This window comes from Corvus cornix, chromosome 5 (genome assembly GCF_000738735.6).
Source record: "Corvus cornix cornix isolate S_Up_H32 chromosome 5, ASM73873v5, whole genome shotgun sequence".
Taxonomy (NCBI): domain Eukaryota; kingdom Metazoa; phylum Chordata; class Aves; order Passeriformes; family Corvidae; genus Corvus; species Corvus cornix.
The window spans coordinates 3,671,080-3,689,025 of NC_046335.1; the positions used below are offsets into that span (position 1 = coordinate 3,671,080).

Genomic DNA, 17,946 nt, shown 5'->3' on the forward strand with positions numbered 1-17,946 from the left:
AACCATTCCCTGATGATTTTGGGGTCCTTCCCACAACATTTCCCACAAGGCAGCTGGTTTGGGCATGGACTTCTCATGGAGTGCTCTGCCCACATGGGTGCTGAGCAACTGGTGATGTGAACAGGCAAGCCAGGTCTGGGAATATGCCAGGATTTAATCTGGATTTAATGTAATCCATTTAATCTGTTTCCTAGCCCGGCCTTCCACAGGAAATGGGAGACGGAGCCAAAGCATCCTGATTCTGTTTTTGTGCTTGCTGACCTCTAAGGAGAACAACTGCAGGACCTGTGCAGACCTTGAAACAAGGGGATGGAGCATGTTCAGGAGATTTGCCTGAATGTGTGGAGGGTAAAATTCCATCTGAGCTCCGGGGATGCTGCTGAGCTGGGAAATGCTCCTGTCAGCCACCAGCACGCTGAAGGAAATGTGCCTGAGGCTTGGCAAAGACATGTTTTTTGAAGCTATGGAGAATCCCACTGTCCCAGCCTGAGTTTTATGTGAAGTTTATGCCTAAATGGTTCAGCCATAACTGCAAGTGTGAGAGAAGAATATTGTGTTCTGTTCCTGTGTAATAAAAATGCCAGCTCTGGGACTGCCACCCACTGGGACAGGGACTAAGGGGGCTGAGCCACAGATCAGCCTGGGAAAAGCAAACCAGCCCACTCAGCCTAACTCAAAATCCTTTCCATGGATTAACCTCCCAACTCTCTCCCCTCCAAAACTTGGATTTATTACTCTGGAGCTCTCCAGGTAACATGAACCATCCACAAAATGGAATGTCCTGCATGCTGGCACACCTCTAGCAGAGTTTAGAGGGCCATCAGCAGGGCTGCTTGGATACAAGGAAATGGGAATCATGGAGTCACAGAATAGTTTGGGTTGGAAGGGACCTTAAAGATCATCTTTTTCCACCCCATGCCATGGCAGGGACACCTTCCACTATCCCAGGTTGCTCCAAGCCCTGTCCAACCTGGACTTGGACACTTCCAGGGATGGGGCAAGTCCACCATCTCTCCTCTATTCCAACACTGCCTGCTGCTCAGCATCTTCACCAGTTCATTTTGGCCATGTATCAACCACAGCCCTTGTCTGTAACCTCATCTGTGCCGAACAGCTTGGAGAAGAAAAGGTTCCTATTATAATCTTACCAGAGTGAGACGAATGCAAAAACCTTGTGGGAGAACACAGGTTTTTGGACTGACTCTGGAGCTGCATCAATTTCCAACTGGAATAAAAGACAATGTGGGGTAGCTTAACCACCAGTAGCAGCACCAAGGACTTATTCAATGGAGGAACACAACGAAGTATGGCAGGGCCAGGTAGTAAAACACAGGTTAAACCAGGTAAAGAGAGCAATTTTGGAGGGTAAAATTCCTGTCCTGCTTGACAACCTTTGTGCAAAATCCCTGAGCATCATCCTCAGCTGACACAATTCTGATTGAAGCTTAAAAAAATAGGAGTGAAACAGAGACAACTGATGGAATGTGAAAAATTCTTACCTAAATGAGTTCCTTGATGAGTTTTACTGGGCCTCTGAGCACAGGTGAAGAAATGAGAGTTTTAAACCCTAGAGGCCCCTGAACTGCTGGTGCAGATTTTCAGCCAAGTGCTGTGTGAAGGCATTTATTGGGCCAGGCTGGGAGTTTGGCCACCAAGGTATGAGCTGGAAATTCATGTCCTACACTTCTAACTAAAAGAAAGATGAAAATGTGTAAATTGGTAAAAAATGTTCCATTTTTCCAAACACTTACCAGAGAGTAATGGAGAAGCCCAGGGATGAAGGGAACAAGGCCCTGACGTGGTACAGCAGCCAGAGAAGATGGTCTGTGAGATGGTGGTGGAGACACTCTGCAGATCAGACACCAGACCTGAGTCTGCCAATAAGGCATGAGGATAAATAAATAACATTAGTCTATGGAAATCAAGTGTGAAAACATAGAGACGATTGTCAGAGTTCTGGGAAAACCAGCTGAGACAAATGGGATCTGTGACTGCTCAGTGTGACAGAAAACCAGCTGGGAGGCCACTGAGACTGGGGGAGGAAAGATTGGAGTCTTCTACAAGTCAATAAAGCCTTCCTGACAAAGGTGAAAAACTGTGGGAAGCAAGATCTGCATGGGGCAATTAGCTCAGTCCATTTTCCTATTTGGGGACTAAAACAAAGCCGAGCTCTGAAATAAAGAACAAGCTGTCCTGACAGCAGTGGAACCGAGTCTCTTTTCCCATGGAACTGAGCCCCTGTACTCTCCCAGACCTCTGACCCCTTCTCACCTGGGAGATCTTTACCTTTCTTTTGAATTTTGAGGGGTTCACAAGGTGGATGTGCAGTGTGTGAATCCCTTGGATGGCCAGCGAGAGCACAAGGAGCCAGCACAGAGGTCCCCACGTGCTTTGGGTGACCAGCTACATTCAAGCATGTCCTTGATGGCTGGATGTACCTTGAAAATGTGCTTTTGCAGGATGGGGCAGAGGGAAACCCATGGCCAAGCACAACAGGATGCTCCCTGGGCTGGGTGTGCTTTTATTCCACATTATTCCCTGTGGAAGCTCCCTCTGCACCACATCTACTGCAGCCATGTTGCTGTAACTGGGATATGGGAGCCTGGTCTTGCCCTCCTCAACAAGCAAGTCACAAAAAGCAGCTTATTCAAGCAACTTAAGAACAAATAAAAGCAGCATAACCTCTTTTCTTGTGTTTTGTGGGCAGCCATGTATATATATATATATATAAAATCAGTTCTGCCAAACTTCTTGTTTAAATATTGGAGCTGTGCTTATTTGTATTGTTGGTGGTCCCCACAAGGACCTGCTCTCCTTGCACGGGGATATTGTTTAGAATGAAGCCCGGGCTGGCTACTTTGCCATTAAAATTCTGTGCCAGCCCAGAGCTGACAATATTGAGGCTTTGCTAAATGTGTGTACGTGTAAGTTCATTAAATGGGTGCTGACTGTTGTTACACAAGTACAGCAGTTGAGTGCTTTCTGTATTAACCTTATCACCTGATGGGCAAAAGAAAAGGTTTAACTAAAGCTTAGGACTAATTGAACAGTATTTCAGCATTTTCTTATGTAAAACTGGTTCTGGTCTATTGTTTTTATTTATTTGCAATAACTGTGCTCATTCAAGTTTGTAATGACACTGCCATGGGTGAATAGAATTTGCTTTAAGTATTATTCTCCCTTTTCCTATCTCCTGCCTTCTCTAAACTGTGTCTCTCAGGAGAAAATCTGCAACAGAGCCTGGTAAAAAGACAACTCTCTAAGTACACAGTCATTTTGGGGAGATACGTTCCCAAGCTGTGTTTTTAAAATTACTTTCAGCAGTTCCTGTTTATTTTCTCGGCCTGCCTTGGGTATTTCCTGTCGGGATGAGCACTGAGCGTGGAGCTGGAGGAGATAGGACAGAAAAAGCCTCCCGAGGAAAGGTGGGAGGCGTCTTATCATCAAGACACGGCACAAACCAGAGCACTTTCTTTGCTCGGTTGCCACTAGAGTATGCTCTCGTGCTACAAGTTCCAGGGATTTTTTAAAAATAAATCACTGTGTAGCACGAGGCCGTCTTTCAGATGCTTTCCACTTGCCCCAGTGGTTTTTTTTTCCTAAGTAATACTTTTTGTTTAATTGCTGTTGAGCACATACTCAAAGCTTTGAGAAAGCCTGGAGGGTCGCTCTGTGGTGAGGTGAATCTACCTTGGGTTTGGACAACTCCTAGCTTCCAGAGCGTGGGTGAAAACGGCCAAAAAATATCTTACCTGTGTCTAAAAAACCACAAAAAAAGAGGTTTGCACGTCCTTCCTGTCTTGGTCGGACCCCTGGGTCATGGCTGATGAAGAAAGGGGAGGCAAATCTCACGAATTAATAGCTTTCTGCTTACAGAAGAAACATGTAAATTCCCCTTTTCAACATAAAGTGTGCCTGTAATCCCAGCCTTTGAAATGGTGGTAGTTATTCAGTAAGATAAAGGCTGCTGTGAGCCTGCCCTACCACATTACAGCAAAGTACTTTGTCACTGGCACCCTAAAAGTTCCAGTTTCTGCATGACAAAGATATAAAACAACTTGCAGGACAATTAAAGAACAGTTTGTCCTCACCCTATTATTACCAGCCATTCTTCCACGTTTCGATATTTGCCTGTAAATTGCTACCTCCCCCATCAATATAATTGTAATCAGCCATGGTTAACATTTGTCTTTGGATGCCTTTTCCAAGGGAAACACAAAGAAGGAAAAATACGGCAAAGAAAAAAGCCACGCTCCGGATAAAGAGCCTCGCCACCAGCCTGCTTTCACACACAGGCTGCGCACTTTGCTGCTAAAATTACATTTTAGGAGCCCCAACAGGCATGGGAACAATGATCCCGCTCATTTCCATAGTGACAATGGCTGGCGGAGGATTGGAACATGTCTTTTTCCTCTCCCCGATGAACCTCAGCCAACAACGGCAGAAACCCGCCAAGGAGTTGAGTCCGTGGAAGCTCTTGGTCAGCACGGAGCTGGGAGGTTCCCTTTGGGATGGGAGGCAGCCACTGGGCCCAGCCGTTCTCCAGGTGGTGTTCACACCTTCAAGCACCAGTTCCTTCAGGCAACACCAGTGACTTCTGAGTGGGCCAAAACTTCAGCCTTCCTGCACAGCCCGGCTGAGTGCACAGAGCTTCCCTAAATTCATAAAATCGTAGGTGGTTTGGGTTGGAAGGGACCTTAAATCCCATCTCATTCCACCCCATGCCATGGCAGGGAGACCTTCCACTAGCCCAGGTTGCTCCAAGCCCTGTCCAACCTGGCCTTGGACACTTCCAGGGATGGGGCAGCCACAGCTTCTCTGGGCACCCTGTGCCAGGGCTTCTCCACCCTCCCAGGGAAGAACTTCTTCCCAATACCTCACCCAAACCAACTCTCTTTTAGTTTGGAGCCGTTCCCTCTTGCCCTATCACTCCATGCTCTTGTAGAAAGTCCCTCTCCAGCTCCCTTGGAGCCCCTTCAGGTACTGTAAGGCCACAGTGAGGTCACCCCAAAGCCTCCTCTTTTCCAGGCTGAACAACCCCAACTCTCTCAGCCTTTCCTCACAGCACAGGGGCTCCATCCCTCAAATCATCTCGGTGGTCTCCTCTGGACTTGCTTCAACAGGTTGATGGCCCTCCTGTGCTGGGGGCCTCGGAATTCCCTTAATGCCTTCCTTGGTTTCATCTTTCAGGGGTTTTGTGCCGCTCTTTCAGCAGGGCCCTTTGGCAGCAGCTTCTCCAGCCCCCAGAACACGACGTGTGTTTCCTCAGTTGTGTCAGCCCTTAATCCTGCTCTTTTTTCCTTAATAAATGCAAACCTAATTTTCTAACGTCGCCACTTAGATCTAATCCATGAGGCTGTTTATTATCCTCGTTACCCTCTTCTATACCTTTTTCATTTGTATTCAAAACCCTCTCTTTAATCTGTCTCAATTCTCCAGGTATGGCCTCGCCGCTCTTTTGTACAATCCCATAATGATTTCCACGGATGTGTTTTAGTCCTCTATCGATAGGTCTCGGGATGTTATTTGCCTTCCTTAACTACTTCCCGCAGCGGGAATCGCTGCTTTTAATATTCTGTGTGCTGACACCTCCAATCTTTTCCTTCACCAGCATCTTTTGCCACCCCATCCTGGGGTTAAATATTTATTATCTGTGTACGAGCACACTGGGGCTGTGGTGGGGGGCTGCAGCCTGCACCCAGCACTGTCCGAGGAGGGGTTTGATGCGACAGAGAGCAGCCAGAAGGCGCTGATCCTTAAAAAACCTCGTCCAGAAGGGACGATCCCAGGAGCGAGGAAGAGGCAGGACGTGCTCCGGTCCCCTCCTCCCCCCCGCCTCTCCGCGGTGGTTTCGCCCCGTCCCCCCCCACGGGCGTTGGTCCCGCCCGGCCGCTCGGCCGCACTCACTGTCCGCCACGCCCCCTCCGGCTGTACCAACTCCTTTCATCAGGGGAGGATAGAAGAGAACGGGAGGCCGCGCTGAATCGCCTCACCGGGGTTGCGGCTCTCTCTTTTTTCTGTCTGAGAGCTATAGATAAGGAAAGTCCCCAGAAGGCGGTTTGGGGAGAGAGAGGAGGCGAGCGGGACAGGGATGCACCCCCCGCGGGGCGGTGGGTGGCACAGCCCGCCCGCCCCGCGCGGCCGAACCCGGAAGGTGGCGGTGCACATGGGCGCAGGGGCCGGGACAGGGACCGGGACCGGGACCGGGACCGGGACCGGGACCGGGACCGGGATCGGGATCGGGATCGGGATCGGGATCGGGATAGGAAACGGGGCGGGAGGAGCCGCCGGGGCGCTGGGCACTGCCGTGGCTGCTCTCTACACGGCCACGCTGCCGCCCGCCCTGCCCGGCGGGGATGCGGGTAACGTACCGGGTCGCCCCAGCGGCGAGGGTGGGGACCCTCGGCCCGTAGCGGCCGGGGCATCGCCGTCAGCCTTCGGCGGGCGGGGTGGGGGGATGAGCCCTTAGGGACTGGTGCATTCCTGTCACCCCATGGGGTTGCTGTCACGCCATAGGAACTCGTGCATCAGTGTCACCGCTATAGGGTTGCTCACCCCGGAGGAGCTGGTGCACTGATGTCACCCCTGGAGGGTTGGTGTCACGCCATAGGGTTGTCGTCCCAGAGAGTTGCTCACTCCAGAGGGACCGGTGCATTGTTATCACCCCATAGGGTTGCTGTCATCCCATAGGGATGCTTATGCTGTAGAGATTGGTGCATTGCTGTCACCCTTGGAGGATTGCTGTCACCCTGTAGGGTTGTTGTTACCCCATAGGGTTGCTCACTCCAGAGGGGCTGGTGCATTGCTGTCACCCCATTAGGTTGGCGGTCATCCCATAGGAATGCTCATCCTATAGGGGCTGGTACTTCATTGTCACCCCATACGGTTGCTGTTACCCTATAGGGACTGGGGCATCAGTGTCCCTGCAGGGGGTTGCTGTCACCCCGTAAGGATGCTCGTCCTATAGGGACTGGTGTGTTGCTGTCACCCCCATATGATTGCTGTCACACCATAGGGTTTCTCCCCCTTAGGGATGGGTGCACTGCTGTCACCCCATAGGGCTGCTGCTCCCATTAAGTCCTCGTAGTCACTGATGCAGTACAGCCACTTTTGGGGTGCTCACCCCATTGGGGTTGGTGCATTTAAAGCTCTCTGTAGGGGCACTGGCCCCACGGGTGGGTGCAGCAGGGACACCCTGCATTGGGATGTGCACCCCTCGGGGCCAGGGCAAGTGCCCAGTGGGGTCAGCACAGCAAGGTCCCCCCTGGGGCTGGTGCCCTTGGGCCACCCCATAATAGTTTGCCTGTATTTGAGCCTTTCAGCAAAGGATTTAGCCGGGGGCCCTGGGGACAGCTGGTGACTTTAGGAGACAGATGTGCCATCCTGCCAGATGTGCTGTCACTGCTTGTGCCATCACTTTCCCTGGCCTGTGCAGCAGGGAAATCTTTGGATCTGCCTGTCTGGAAGTGCAGCTTCCTGACAGTGTCAGACTCTGAATTTTTGTGTTTGGCACTGCTGATCCCACAGCTGGGACAAAGTTCTCCTGTTTGGTCCTGCTGTGCTTTTACTGGTTTTATCTGGTCTTGCTTAAAAAATACTTTGGTTCTGCGTGTGTGGTTTGGGGATAGGAGGGCTTGGATTTTCTTGGGAATGTGTTGGTAATTTTTTTGGCATGGAACAAGCATCCAGGACACTTGTCATCCCAGAGCAATGTTCAGTGGCTCTGTTTAACTCTGTGTCCTGGCCATCAGTGGTTTCAAGTCCAAGCTGTGCATGAAATTCCTTCTCAATAAATGGCCTTTTAATGAATGCATGTATTTTACAGGCTCAGGATGTGTGGAGAGAGACACTGGCCAGGCTGGATGTATCAATTAATATGTCGTGATTGATATATTTACAGTTGTTACCATTTTGTCTTTTATTATAATTTTTGCCCTTTTTTTGTCTTTGGAAAGCACCCTGTGCTCTGAGCTGTTCATGCTGCACAAAGCCTCAGGAACCTGGTTTTTAATTGTGCTTGAGCCTAGATTTTCCCTCTGGGATGCAACCATTAGCAGCCTTTGCAGAGAGGGATGCAGGTTGTCCTGATGATGTGATGGATGAATGCTGGGATTCACTTTCTGTTTGATGTGGATTATCCCAGTAGTCAGAGCGAGCAACCAAACAGCACATGGGTTCACCCCACTCTCCGTAGGTTATTGAGGTTGTTTTATCCCATTTTGGAAGCAGGAAGGGGGTTGGTCCTTGCTTAATTTTCAAAGGCATCTTGGTTCTTTGTGCACCCCTCCTCTGCCAGTAACTTTGGCCAGAGATATTGAGGACTCCAACTGGGGCTGTGCCACAAACAGGGGTGCAAGCAGAGAGAGGCCCCAGGAGTGGGGTCTGGGTGCTTTAACAGCTCCCAGCAGCCCATGTTAGAGGGAATTCTGTTGGAGGGAATCTCTCAGGACAGTGTCCCCCGACCATCCCTGTGACCTCACTCCTTGTCTCTCCTTATTTATTTATTTTTTTGAAATTTCTTCTAGATCTGCTGCCTGGCTTCCATGTGTTTACTGGCACTGTGCAGAGACAGGCTCATCCCTGCTGTCCCCTTGTGCCTGTCCCAGCCAGCATTGTGTCCCATCACATTGTGTCAGGACTTTTTTTGGCATTGTTCCCCTGGTTTCTCATGGCTTGAGCATGGAATGCTCCAGCTGGAGTCTCTGGAATGTCTGTGCATGGCTCTGCTCGAGGTGCTTGATTTGCCTGTGCCTGAGCATGGAGCTCAAACTTGTGCACCGAAAAACCTGAGACTACTTGTGTGGGTAAAGAGCTGCTTAAGGATTTGCTGTATCTGCTTTCAGGCAGGGAGCCTAGTATTTTATTTTATTTTTTAAGCTATCTGTATTTTTAATTGTTCCTGAAGTTTGCAGTGATCTGAAAGTGTCAGAGGCAGTCGGTATTTCCACTGCCAGCTTGCTCGTGTTGCTTAGTGTTAGAATAAAGAAATGAATGAGAGAATAACAGGGGGAGAATGAATTATACGTCAGAAACATCCACAGATGTTAAAACAGCTTAAAAAGGGATCAAATAAAGTTAAAAAAAAAGAAACCAGCCAAATGTTCCCTGTGATGTTTCAAACATCAGCTCTGAATGTTGCTGGGGATAAATCAGAGTTCAGGCAGCATTGGGCCTGTTGCCTGAACACCTTTGTGAGGGAGTCAGGTTGGGCAGTCAGAAACTTGTTTACATCAGGAGTCATAGAATATTCTGAGTTAAAAGGGACCCACGAGGATCACTGAGTCCAACTCCTGGCCCTGTGGAGTTGGAGGGAATGAACTCTTCAGTTGGAGCCAGTGTCTGAAGATGTCACAGGTCATTCTGTCTTACAAGAAATACATTAAAACCAAGTTTCTGGGTGCTGTAGTTCTTCCTCTGTGTGTTTTGTTATTTAATATTGGAGTTCCTCACTCCTCCAGCCCGTGGAGGCTGTAAGGGATGCTCAGGTGTGTGGGTGGGAGATGGAGAATTAACCTTCTCCAGAGCAGTGGGTGTTGTGTACTTATTTTGATTTTCCCAATGGAATTCAACAGGCCTGCAGCCTGGGAGCTTATATTTTGCAGGTCTTTTTGTTTTGTTTTTTTCCCTTAATTCTTACAAGGCAAAGTTGTGCTGGTGTATTTCAGAGCTTGGCAGTGGCCTCCACCAGTGTTTTATTTATATTATTTTTGCAGCTTCCTAGTTGATTTGTGGCTGTATTTCTTTGGGGTTATTCTTGCCCTTGATATGAATGTCACAGCAATGTGAATGAACTTTAATTTTTGCTGTTTTAGATGCACATATTTCTGTGTCCCAGAAGGGCTTTAGTGGAGGTGAATCCATGCCTGGCTTGGGAGCAGCATCCCTGGGATGTGATGGGTCATGGGCATCACCAGCTGCTGCACACTGGGGAACCCCCACAATGCCAAATTTAGGGTTTCCTTTATTATCATCGTCCTTTGCTGCATGCAGGAGGATTGGTCCCTTCCCAGCCTCACCATGCCCTGGAAATGTTGGAGCTGCTGAACACTGAAGGGCTCAGAACTGGGATGTGTGGTTTTCTCATCGCATCTGCTGTTGGGGGGCTGCCTTGCAATAGGGTGAAATTTTCCTAAAATAAAAATAGCCACTGTTTGCAAGTGCAGGAAACTCCATATCTGAGAGATTTTGGCGCAGGAAGTGGCAGGTTTGGCCCCAGTCATTGCCAGGCCACAGCTCTAATTCTGTAGCAGTTGCCATGGGTTGACTTGCATCTTCCTTTTAAAATGCACCATTTACTGGTGGTGTCAGGATTTAAAGGTGCCATTTGTACAACCCCCCTCCTTTGCATGGCGTGGTGAGGACGTGATTGTACAGAAATTTAAAATATTGTTAATTTAGCTTTTAAAGCCGCTGGCTCCCTTTGTTTGAGTCTTTCCCATCTAATGATGGGACAAAGCTGCCACGACCTTGGCACTTGCAAAATTAGCAGGACCAGTAAAATTGGATTATGGAATTTGAGGGAAAGAAGGGAAACCAGCTGTAATTTTTAATTTTTGTTCATCCCTGAATGTGTTGTGCTTATTGAATATATTCAATGTATGTTCAGGAGTGGTTGCTGCAAAATGCTCCAGTGTCAAGTGCTCTAAAAATGCCAACTGTTCTGCTAACTGGGTCTTTGTGTGGCAGTTATTTGTCCTGGCATAAAATACAAACAAAATGCAAAATCTAAATGGTGTTTCTAATGGGAACTTGGTGCAGCATTCACTGACAGGTAAAGGAGTTACTTGTGAAGCAGAATTGCTTTAACATCAAGGGAGAGCAGCATTCCCAGATAAATGGATGCAGATTTGCACAATCAGTGATTTTATTTTTCCTCTTTAAAAACGGTAAAGCTCTGGTTTTGTGTTGGGGTTTTTTTTGTTTTTGTTTTTGCTTTTTTTTGGTTCTTTTTTTTTTTTTGTGAGAAGCAACTGGGTTGTTGAACAGACAATGCAGCTTAGGCGTTGCAAACTGCAGTGCTTGAAAGTTATTGAGTCAGATGGTTTTAAATTAAAAATACACACACACAAACGTCTGCATTTTGAGTATCTCAGGCCATTCTTTGCCCGAGCCTACCTATATTTTCACTTATCTGTTCATAAAAGTCTCGCGAAAACATACAAAAGATATTTTGTGCAATGACATCAGAGGGAGAAAATATTCTTAGAAAATTTCATGCTGTTAAATCTCCACAGATTTACAGTTTTATCCAGTCAAATTAATGCAAAACCCCAATGCAAGCATTTGGATTTTGAAAACTTTGGAGGAGTGTCATTTCCTAATAGTAATTATTGGTTTTACATTATTTTTTCACAGGGGAGCTGATCACAGCCGCATATGAGCTTGGAGTAAGTATTAGTTTTATTGTTTAATCAATGCTCTCATTAACAGTTTTAGGAATTAAGGAAGTTTAATTAAGCATGGAGTAAAGTAGATTAATTTATTTTCAAACCACAGTTTTTACTAACTTATAAGTACAGCACGCGACAATTTACTTCAAGTTTTAAATCCAATTAAACTAAATTATAAAGCAAAGGCTTTACTGTATATACAGTAGCTGGCTTATTATCAACCCAAATTTTGTATAAGCTGGGGAGAATAAAATAAATCGGGTTAACAATTTTAATAAGTTTTATTATTTAATAAACTTTATTATGGTGCATGATCCCTTTAGGCAAGACCTTAGGACTGTCAGCGCAGTGGTAATCCGATAGCAGTGTGGTCTTTCAACTTGCTAACCAATAAAATAGTTGAGAAGCTGCTTTTAAAAAAAAAAAAAAAAAATAAAAACAACAGCCTTTTGAATGACCCTAATATACTGTGAACCCAAACAAGGAGCCCTTTAAGGCACGCTAATGAAACGTGGCACCTCCTTTTCCTCGCCGCCTCATTATTATGGGCGAGGCGTGGGGCCAGGTCCACGGAGGAGGAGGAGGAGGAGGAGGAGGAGGAGGAAGAGGAAGAAGAAGAAGAAGAAGAAGAAGAAGAGGAGGAGGAGGAGGAGGAGGAGGAGGAGGAAAAGGAAAAGGAAAAGGAAAAGGAAAAGGAAAAGGAAAAGGAAAAGGAGGAAATCTTTGCGGGGCTGGGATGGGTACCGAGGGTGGCTCAGCGAGAGGAGCCGCTCGGGGCTGCCCCGGCTGCGCTGCTCCTCTCCCATCCCCAGCCTTTTTCCCCCCCTTTCCAACCCCGTCTCGCTCTGTCCGTAGGTCGCCCACCCTCCCGGCTACCCACTGTTCACGCTGCTGGCCAAAGTGGCCACGGGGCTGCCCGGCGGCTCCCCCGCTTTCCGAGTCAATCTCCTCTGCGGCTTGGTGGGAGCAGCTGCCGCCTCTTTGCTTTTTTACACGGTTTTCAGGTAAAGTCCTCGGGGGTGCTTTTTCCTTGGCTTCGTGGTGCTTCCCCGGCGGCTCGGGACGTTCCCGAAGGCTCCCTCTGCTCCCCGCTGGCCTTCGGACCGGCGTTTCCACCCCCCCCTTCCCTAATTAGTTCCTCTGATTAACCTAACAGCAACTTAATCTGAATTTGACCTTCTTTCCCGCACAAAAGCCTCCCCCTCTTTATTTTTTCCCCTTTCTTTTCTGTTAAATAATAATAATAGCAATAATAAAAAGTGCGCCCTTTCCCTTGCCCAGCCGTGACAGGTTGTTCAGGCTCATTATCACAAATCACCGCTCGGTTTAACTAACCAGAACTAATGAAGTTTGTCGTTCTCGAAAGATGCAGATGGTCTGTTTAAATTAACAGGATGAGCTTCACCTATCGGGAAACCGTGAACTTGGTTTAATTGCAGCTCCCGGCGGAGGCGGATGGGCAGTTGCCTGCCCGTGGTACCCAAGGACCAGGGAGAGCATCCCTGCCTTTCCCTGGAGTGGCTCCAGGCTGGGGGGGATGTCCGGAGCCTTCTCTCCAGACCTCTAACCTTGGGAGGACCGGGAACAATCGGGATGCGCACATGGTCGTGGGGTTTTATTAACCCTGCTCGTCTTTGATGTGCAAGTTCTGGCTGCTCTTAACCTCAGCCTGACCCATATTTGAGAGGATTATGGCAACCCATATAAACAATTTCTGATGTTCTTTTGCAGGGAAAATAGGGCACGTTTTGAGGCTGCGAATGGTATCGGGGCGCTTCGGGATGAGACGGGGCGCTTCCTGACCGGGATTATTTTGACAGAAGCCCTTTTCTCCCACATGTTTCCGGGGCCACCCCTCAGGAAAACCTTCCAGGGAGTGAAAGCAGCCTAGAAATAAGAGCAGGAATAAATGGGGAGGTGGCAGGGGAGCAGATTCTGCAGAGCCTGAGAGCCCTGAGCTCACTTAAGCTTTGTTCCATGGGGTTCATCTGCCCAGGTGCATCTTCCTCTGCTGAAGAGGAGTTGCTTTTTGCACATCACCTTGCACATAGCATCAGCTCCAAAGCACACCTACTGGAACTGCTTGACTAGTTCCTGAGTATTTCTGTAGGCATTTAAAGTGATTGCTTTCACTGGTGGGTAATATATGTGATTAAGTCAGCGTTATTTAATTTAATATCCTGTATTTCACAGCCTATTTGGGGAGCTGGAAGTGGCGCTGCCCTCCCGTGCACAGCGCCCAGCGCAGCGTCAGAGTACAACTCCACTCTGAAAAACTCCTGCAAGGAGTTGCTAAAGGTTTTCGATATTGGGTTCTGATTTCTTTTTTAATGATGGTTATTCCCGTTATTTTAGTTACTGGGAAGATCTTCCCCAGTTTTTAGTTGGAACCACGGTGTGACAGTTCCTTGGGTGCCCGCTTTGTGCTTTGGAAATGATGCAATCGTTCCTTTCGAGAAATAGGGATACAGGAGAGAAATGACAGGCTAAATTTGAGAATTATTTTGGGAATTACTTTAGCGCTTCTGAAGGTTTAGGTGTTTTGTTGTTGTTTAATTGGATTTGGAAGACAGCGCTTCTGTCAAATTTAAAATTTGCACGAAGGAATGGAAGACCTGGAAGTGAGAGATGATAAAAAACTATTAGGGCTTACAGAAATTATTTCATAGATACTGGCAGGATCAATTATTTAGCCTAGCAGCAATTGATTTTTTTTTTTTTAAATAATTGTAAGGTCAGTTTTATTTCCAAATGACAGTGTTACATTTTTCCTTTCAAGCATCTTAAAACTGGTTTATTTTTTGTGATGTTCATTTGGCAAAAACAAAAAAAAATTGCTTTTTATTTACTTTTAAAAGCAAAAAAATTAGGAAGTGTTCACTGGCGCTGTCTGCTTGAAGCTGTAGCTGTCTGGGGGTGATGTGGTGTGTTTTAAACCGGGCTTGTCCGTCCTCACAGAGAGACTAAACGGGTCTATCAAATCCCCCCTTACTTTTGCGTTTAAATAAAATTATCTGATGGGGTGACCCCTACGAAGTACCAGCGGAAAAATCAGCACCTGCTCCTCTCACTGTGCGAAACGTGGATGTTAATATGAAAATATGTAGATCTTAGGAGTACAAATAATTGATGAAGTACACATCCTTCGGGAGCAACACGGTTCAAGTGGCAAATCTGCCTGCTCAAACAATAGCCACCCTTCAGCGGGGAGGAAGCCATCTCTATGGAAATGGGGCTGACGCTGCCCTATTGATCGAGTGAAGAAGACATTATACAATGTCAGTTGGGTTGTTACAATTTCATTTGTCGTCTGACCTGAACTTAACCTCTAAAACCTTTCTTTTCTCCCCGCCAGCCAGGCAGGGTTGCTGTTTACCCTCGCACGGGGTTTGCCATGCCTCCCTCCCTCCCAGCATCCCCATACAGTAAATCTCTCCCTTTTTTTTTTTTTTAATTAATTTCCCCATTGATTCTTTTTGTTTGAGTCATTTCCCGAAGTTTATTCCTCGGCAGGTTGGGACAATTTCATTGCTTAATGAAAAGAGTCGTGGTTCCCTCCGTGGTGTTTGGGATGTTGTGGCACGTGCGGGATTAGGGTGGAATTTATTCCTTGAGCAGATTTCTCCTTTGCCAGGTGATGGCTGGCGGGATGCTCCGCGCAGGCAGCGCTGGGGTCGAGAGGAAGCAGCCGCCGCATCGTGTCTGTTTGTTAATTTTATTATATTATAATATATGAAATTATTCATTTAATTACAGTATTTTTTTAAAGCCCTGGATTGTTCTTCTCGAAGCAAAATTATGTTGAAACACATTGGTGCAGAAAGCCCTTTTGTCAGTAATCCAGACTATCGCTGAACGAGCCATTTGCTCCTTTGAGTTACTTCTCGAGTATGGATTTTTTCCCCCCCTCTGCACAGTCTTAATAAATTGCTTGTAATTATCGTAAAATGCCATTTACAAAGAGTTTTCTCGGACTGCTTGTAACTGAGGCAAATAATTCATCTTTGCTTTGAAGGAGGGGGGAGCTGCTTTATGTTTTTAGGACTCAGCGAGTGCGGCTGTAGGATTGTTTCTTTAAACAACTATTTATTTGTTTTACTGTGGGAGGCAAAGCATAGCAAGTTTACAAAGTAAACCAATTATCTTCTTATAATATGATTGCCAAAGTGTCATTTTCTGCACAGGGGATGCATTCTTTGCATTCTCTGCTGCAAAGAGAAATAGGAAGCTTTCCCCTGCTCTAAGTGCATTTTTGTTTTTTCAGTGTATACCTTTCGTAGTTTGGCTGTTTTGGGGTTTCTAAATACACGAAGCTGTTTTATTGCAGGGGCAGTAGCAGAGTAGATGGTGTCATTATCCAAGTATTTGTAGGAAGTTTTTGCCAGTTTCATTCTGGCTGAGTTGGACACAGGGTTTTGAAAAGGGCAAAGATGTTGCATTAAATTAAGCAGTTCACATCTCTTTGGTTTGCAGTTGTGGGTGTCATATTGACTTTGGGACTAATACATTATACATCCATCTATTTTTATATGTTACATATTTTTTTTTATACATATATGTATTCCCTGCCCAATAAACCTTCCAAGCAACAAAGTGTGGATGTATATAAAACCCAGAGCCAACTCTTCTCCCACCGCCAACAAAAAGGAGAATTAGGCATGTTGGATAATGAAAGCATCAAAGTGATTCTATCATTTTGAAATCCTCGGGATGTTTTGGAAATGGCACCTGACCCTCTTGATGGCACTGAGCTTTCTGGCTCCCAGGATGTGTGTCCTGGAGCTCTCGTGGGAAGGTCTCTAAGGAGGACCAGGAGGATGGGTGACCTTCATGGCCATCCCAGAGGGACCTCATGGCTGATGCTCCCTTAAAACTGACCGGTGCTGGGGAAAGTTTGCTGCCCCTGATGAGTGAGGAAATGCTCCATGTCCCTGGAGTACATGAGTTTGCCAAAACAGGATTCATCCCCAAGCAGTTTGACCCCCTTTTTTTGTGGACATGGTTTGGGGAAGATGGAGGGATGAGAGAAGAGCCACTGCCCACTCAACCAGAGTGGGAAATTGAGAAATTGGGCTTGGGGGAAGGAGGAATCTCCTTACAGGGCATGTTTGGATTTTTCCAGATTACAGATTATCGTAGATTATCTCTATTGTGGCACAGCAGGAACGTCTTGGGGGTTTGGAAAGCAGCTGTGCTTAGTGAGAAGTAGTTACAAAGTTTTAGGAGGGAGAGAAGAAAGGAATGTACTCAGGTACTAATTTGCTTTTAGAAAATCTACCATGACCTCTGGCTAATTGATCACATATCAATTTTTATTTTTTTCCCACTTGTCCCCAGAATAAACTGGCGCTGAGTTCAGTCTGTTTGAAGATGCTGCCAAATCTGTTCATTTGCATTTGGCTCTAAAGTAGGCACACGAGGCTGCAGTAACTCTGCTTCATTTTGAAAAGGGGTGGGGGGGGGAAAGCAGGGCAAAAAAACTCTTTTTTTTTTTTTTTTAGAAGACTGAAGAGTCTTTTCTGACAGCTAGTCAGAGTTAGAATTAGTTCAAGGAAATGTTAATAATGCACTGCCTGGCTTAATCCCTTTGATATCACCAGGTATCCTCCTGTTCATGGGTTAATTGCTTTAAAAGCGGAGGCAATATTCTGAGCGGTGGGCCGCTTCACCTTTTCACAGCTGTTACCATTGAGTGACAACTAAATCCCATGTGTAAGATGAGGAAGAGCTCAATCTCCAATTGGGAGAAAATTTATGTAAACCGCAATCCCTTCAGAATGTGCGGAAGTCACAGACTTTCTTGATTTACTCTGCTTTTCCCAGAAAGCTCCATTGTTCCCTTCCCTAAGTCCCATCAACCCTTTGTAGCAGAATATCACAGCGGCGGCAGATAGCTTGAAATATATAAATGCTATCATAGCTCTGATTAATAGCGGCGCTTATGAGTCAAGTCTGATAACGGAGCAGCTCTCCACTCAATTTCAGATACCGCTAATGGAATCTGTCTCCTGCAATTGTAATGTGAGAAGGGCTAATTTGCCATGGAGCTTGGAGCTGTCACCAGCCGGGGATTGGGGGGTCAGATGGGAGCTGCCAGGTTTTTGCCCTGCAGCTTGTATCTCTCGCTTTGAATAGCGCAGCCCCCTGCCTGCCAGGGAGCTGATAGGCCGCCGGGGGGTTTATGCCACTTGTACAATAGCGAAGGGCTGCATGGGCTGACTTGGTAATTGTGAAGCCAGCTCATTTTTATTTTATTTTATATTTTATTCTATTTTTTTTTTTTTACTCAACTCCTTCCTTTCCCCCTCCTTCCTTTTTTTTCTTTTCTTTTTTTTTTTTTTTTTTCTGCGGCTGCATAATTTCTAGTAAGGGGTTTTAACAAATGTCAGATTAGGAAAAGTTTCTGCAATTACCAAAAAAAAAAAAAAGCCAACTTATAAAACATTTAAATAGCTCAAGTCAGCTCCTACTGCGGGTTGGGGTTTTTTGGCTGCTGGAAGCAGGTGCCGCTTATTACAGGAGCCTGGGATAAAGGTGTATCTATTTTCCAAGGATT

The 17,946-nt window shown here is 46.6% G+C and overlaps 1 protein-coding gene across 4 annotated transcripts in view; it reads left to right on the plus strand.

Annotated features, from left to right (window-relative positions):
• Nucleotides 1-6,122: 6,122 nt before the first annotated feature.
• TMEM260 (transmembrane protein 260) overlaps nucleotides 6,123-17,946 on the plus strand; it is a 34,070-nt gene continuing 22,246 nt past the window's right edge. Inside the window, exons 1-3 of one of the 4 annotated variants that reach the window (XR_005602036.1) lie at nucleotides 6,123-6,362; nucleotides 11,356-11,387; nucleotides 12,246-12,394. Coding sequence is in view for 3 of the 4 variants with exons in the window: in XM_039552918.1 (XP_039408852.1) it covers nucleotides 6,167-6,362; nucleotides 11,356-11,387; nucleotides 12,246-12,394 (377 nt within the window). In the remaining variant the exon portion in view is untranslated. Of the gene's footprint in view, nucleotides 6,363-6,389; nucleotides 9,355-11,355; nucleotides 11,388-12,245; nucleotides 12,395-17,946 lie in introns of those variants that run through there. The other 3 variants (XM_039552918.1, XM_039552919.1, XM_039552920.1) reach the window with 3 other exon arrangements.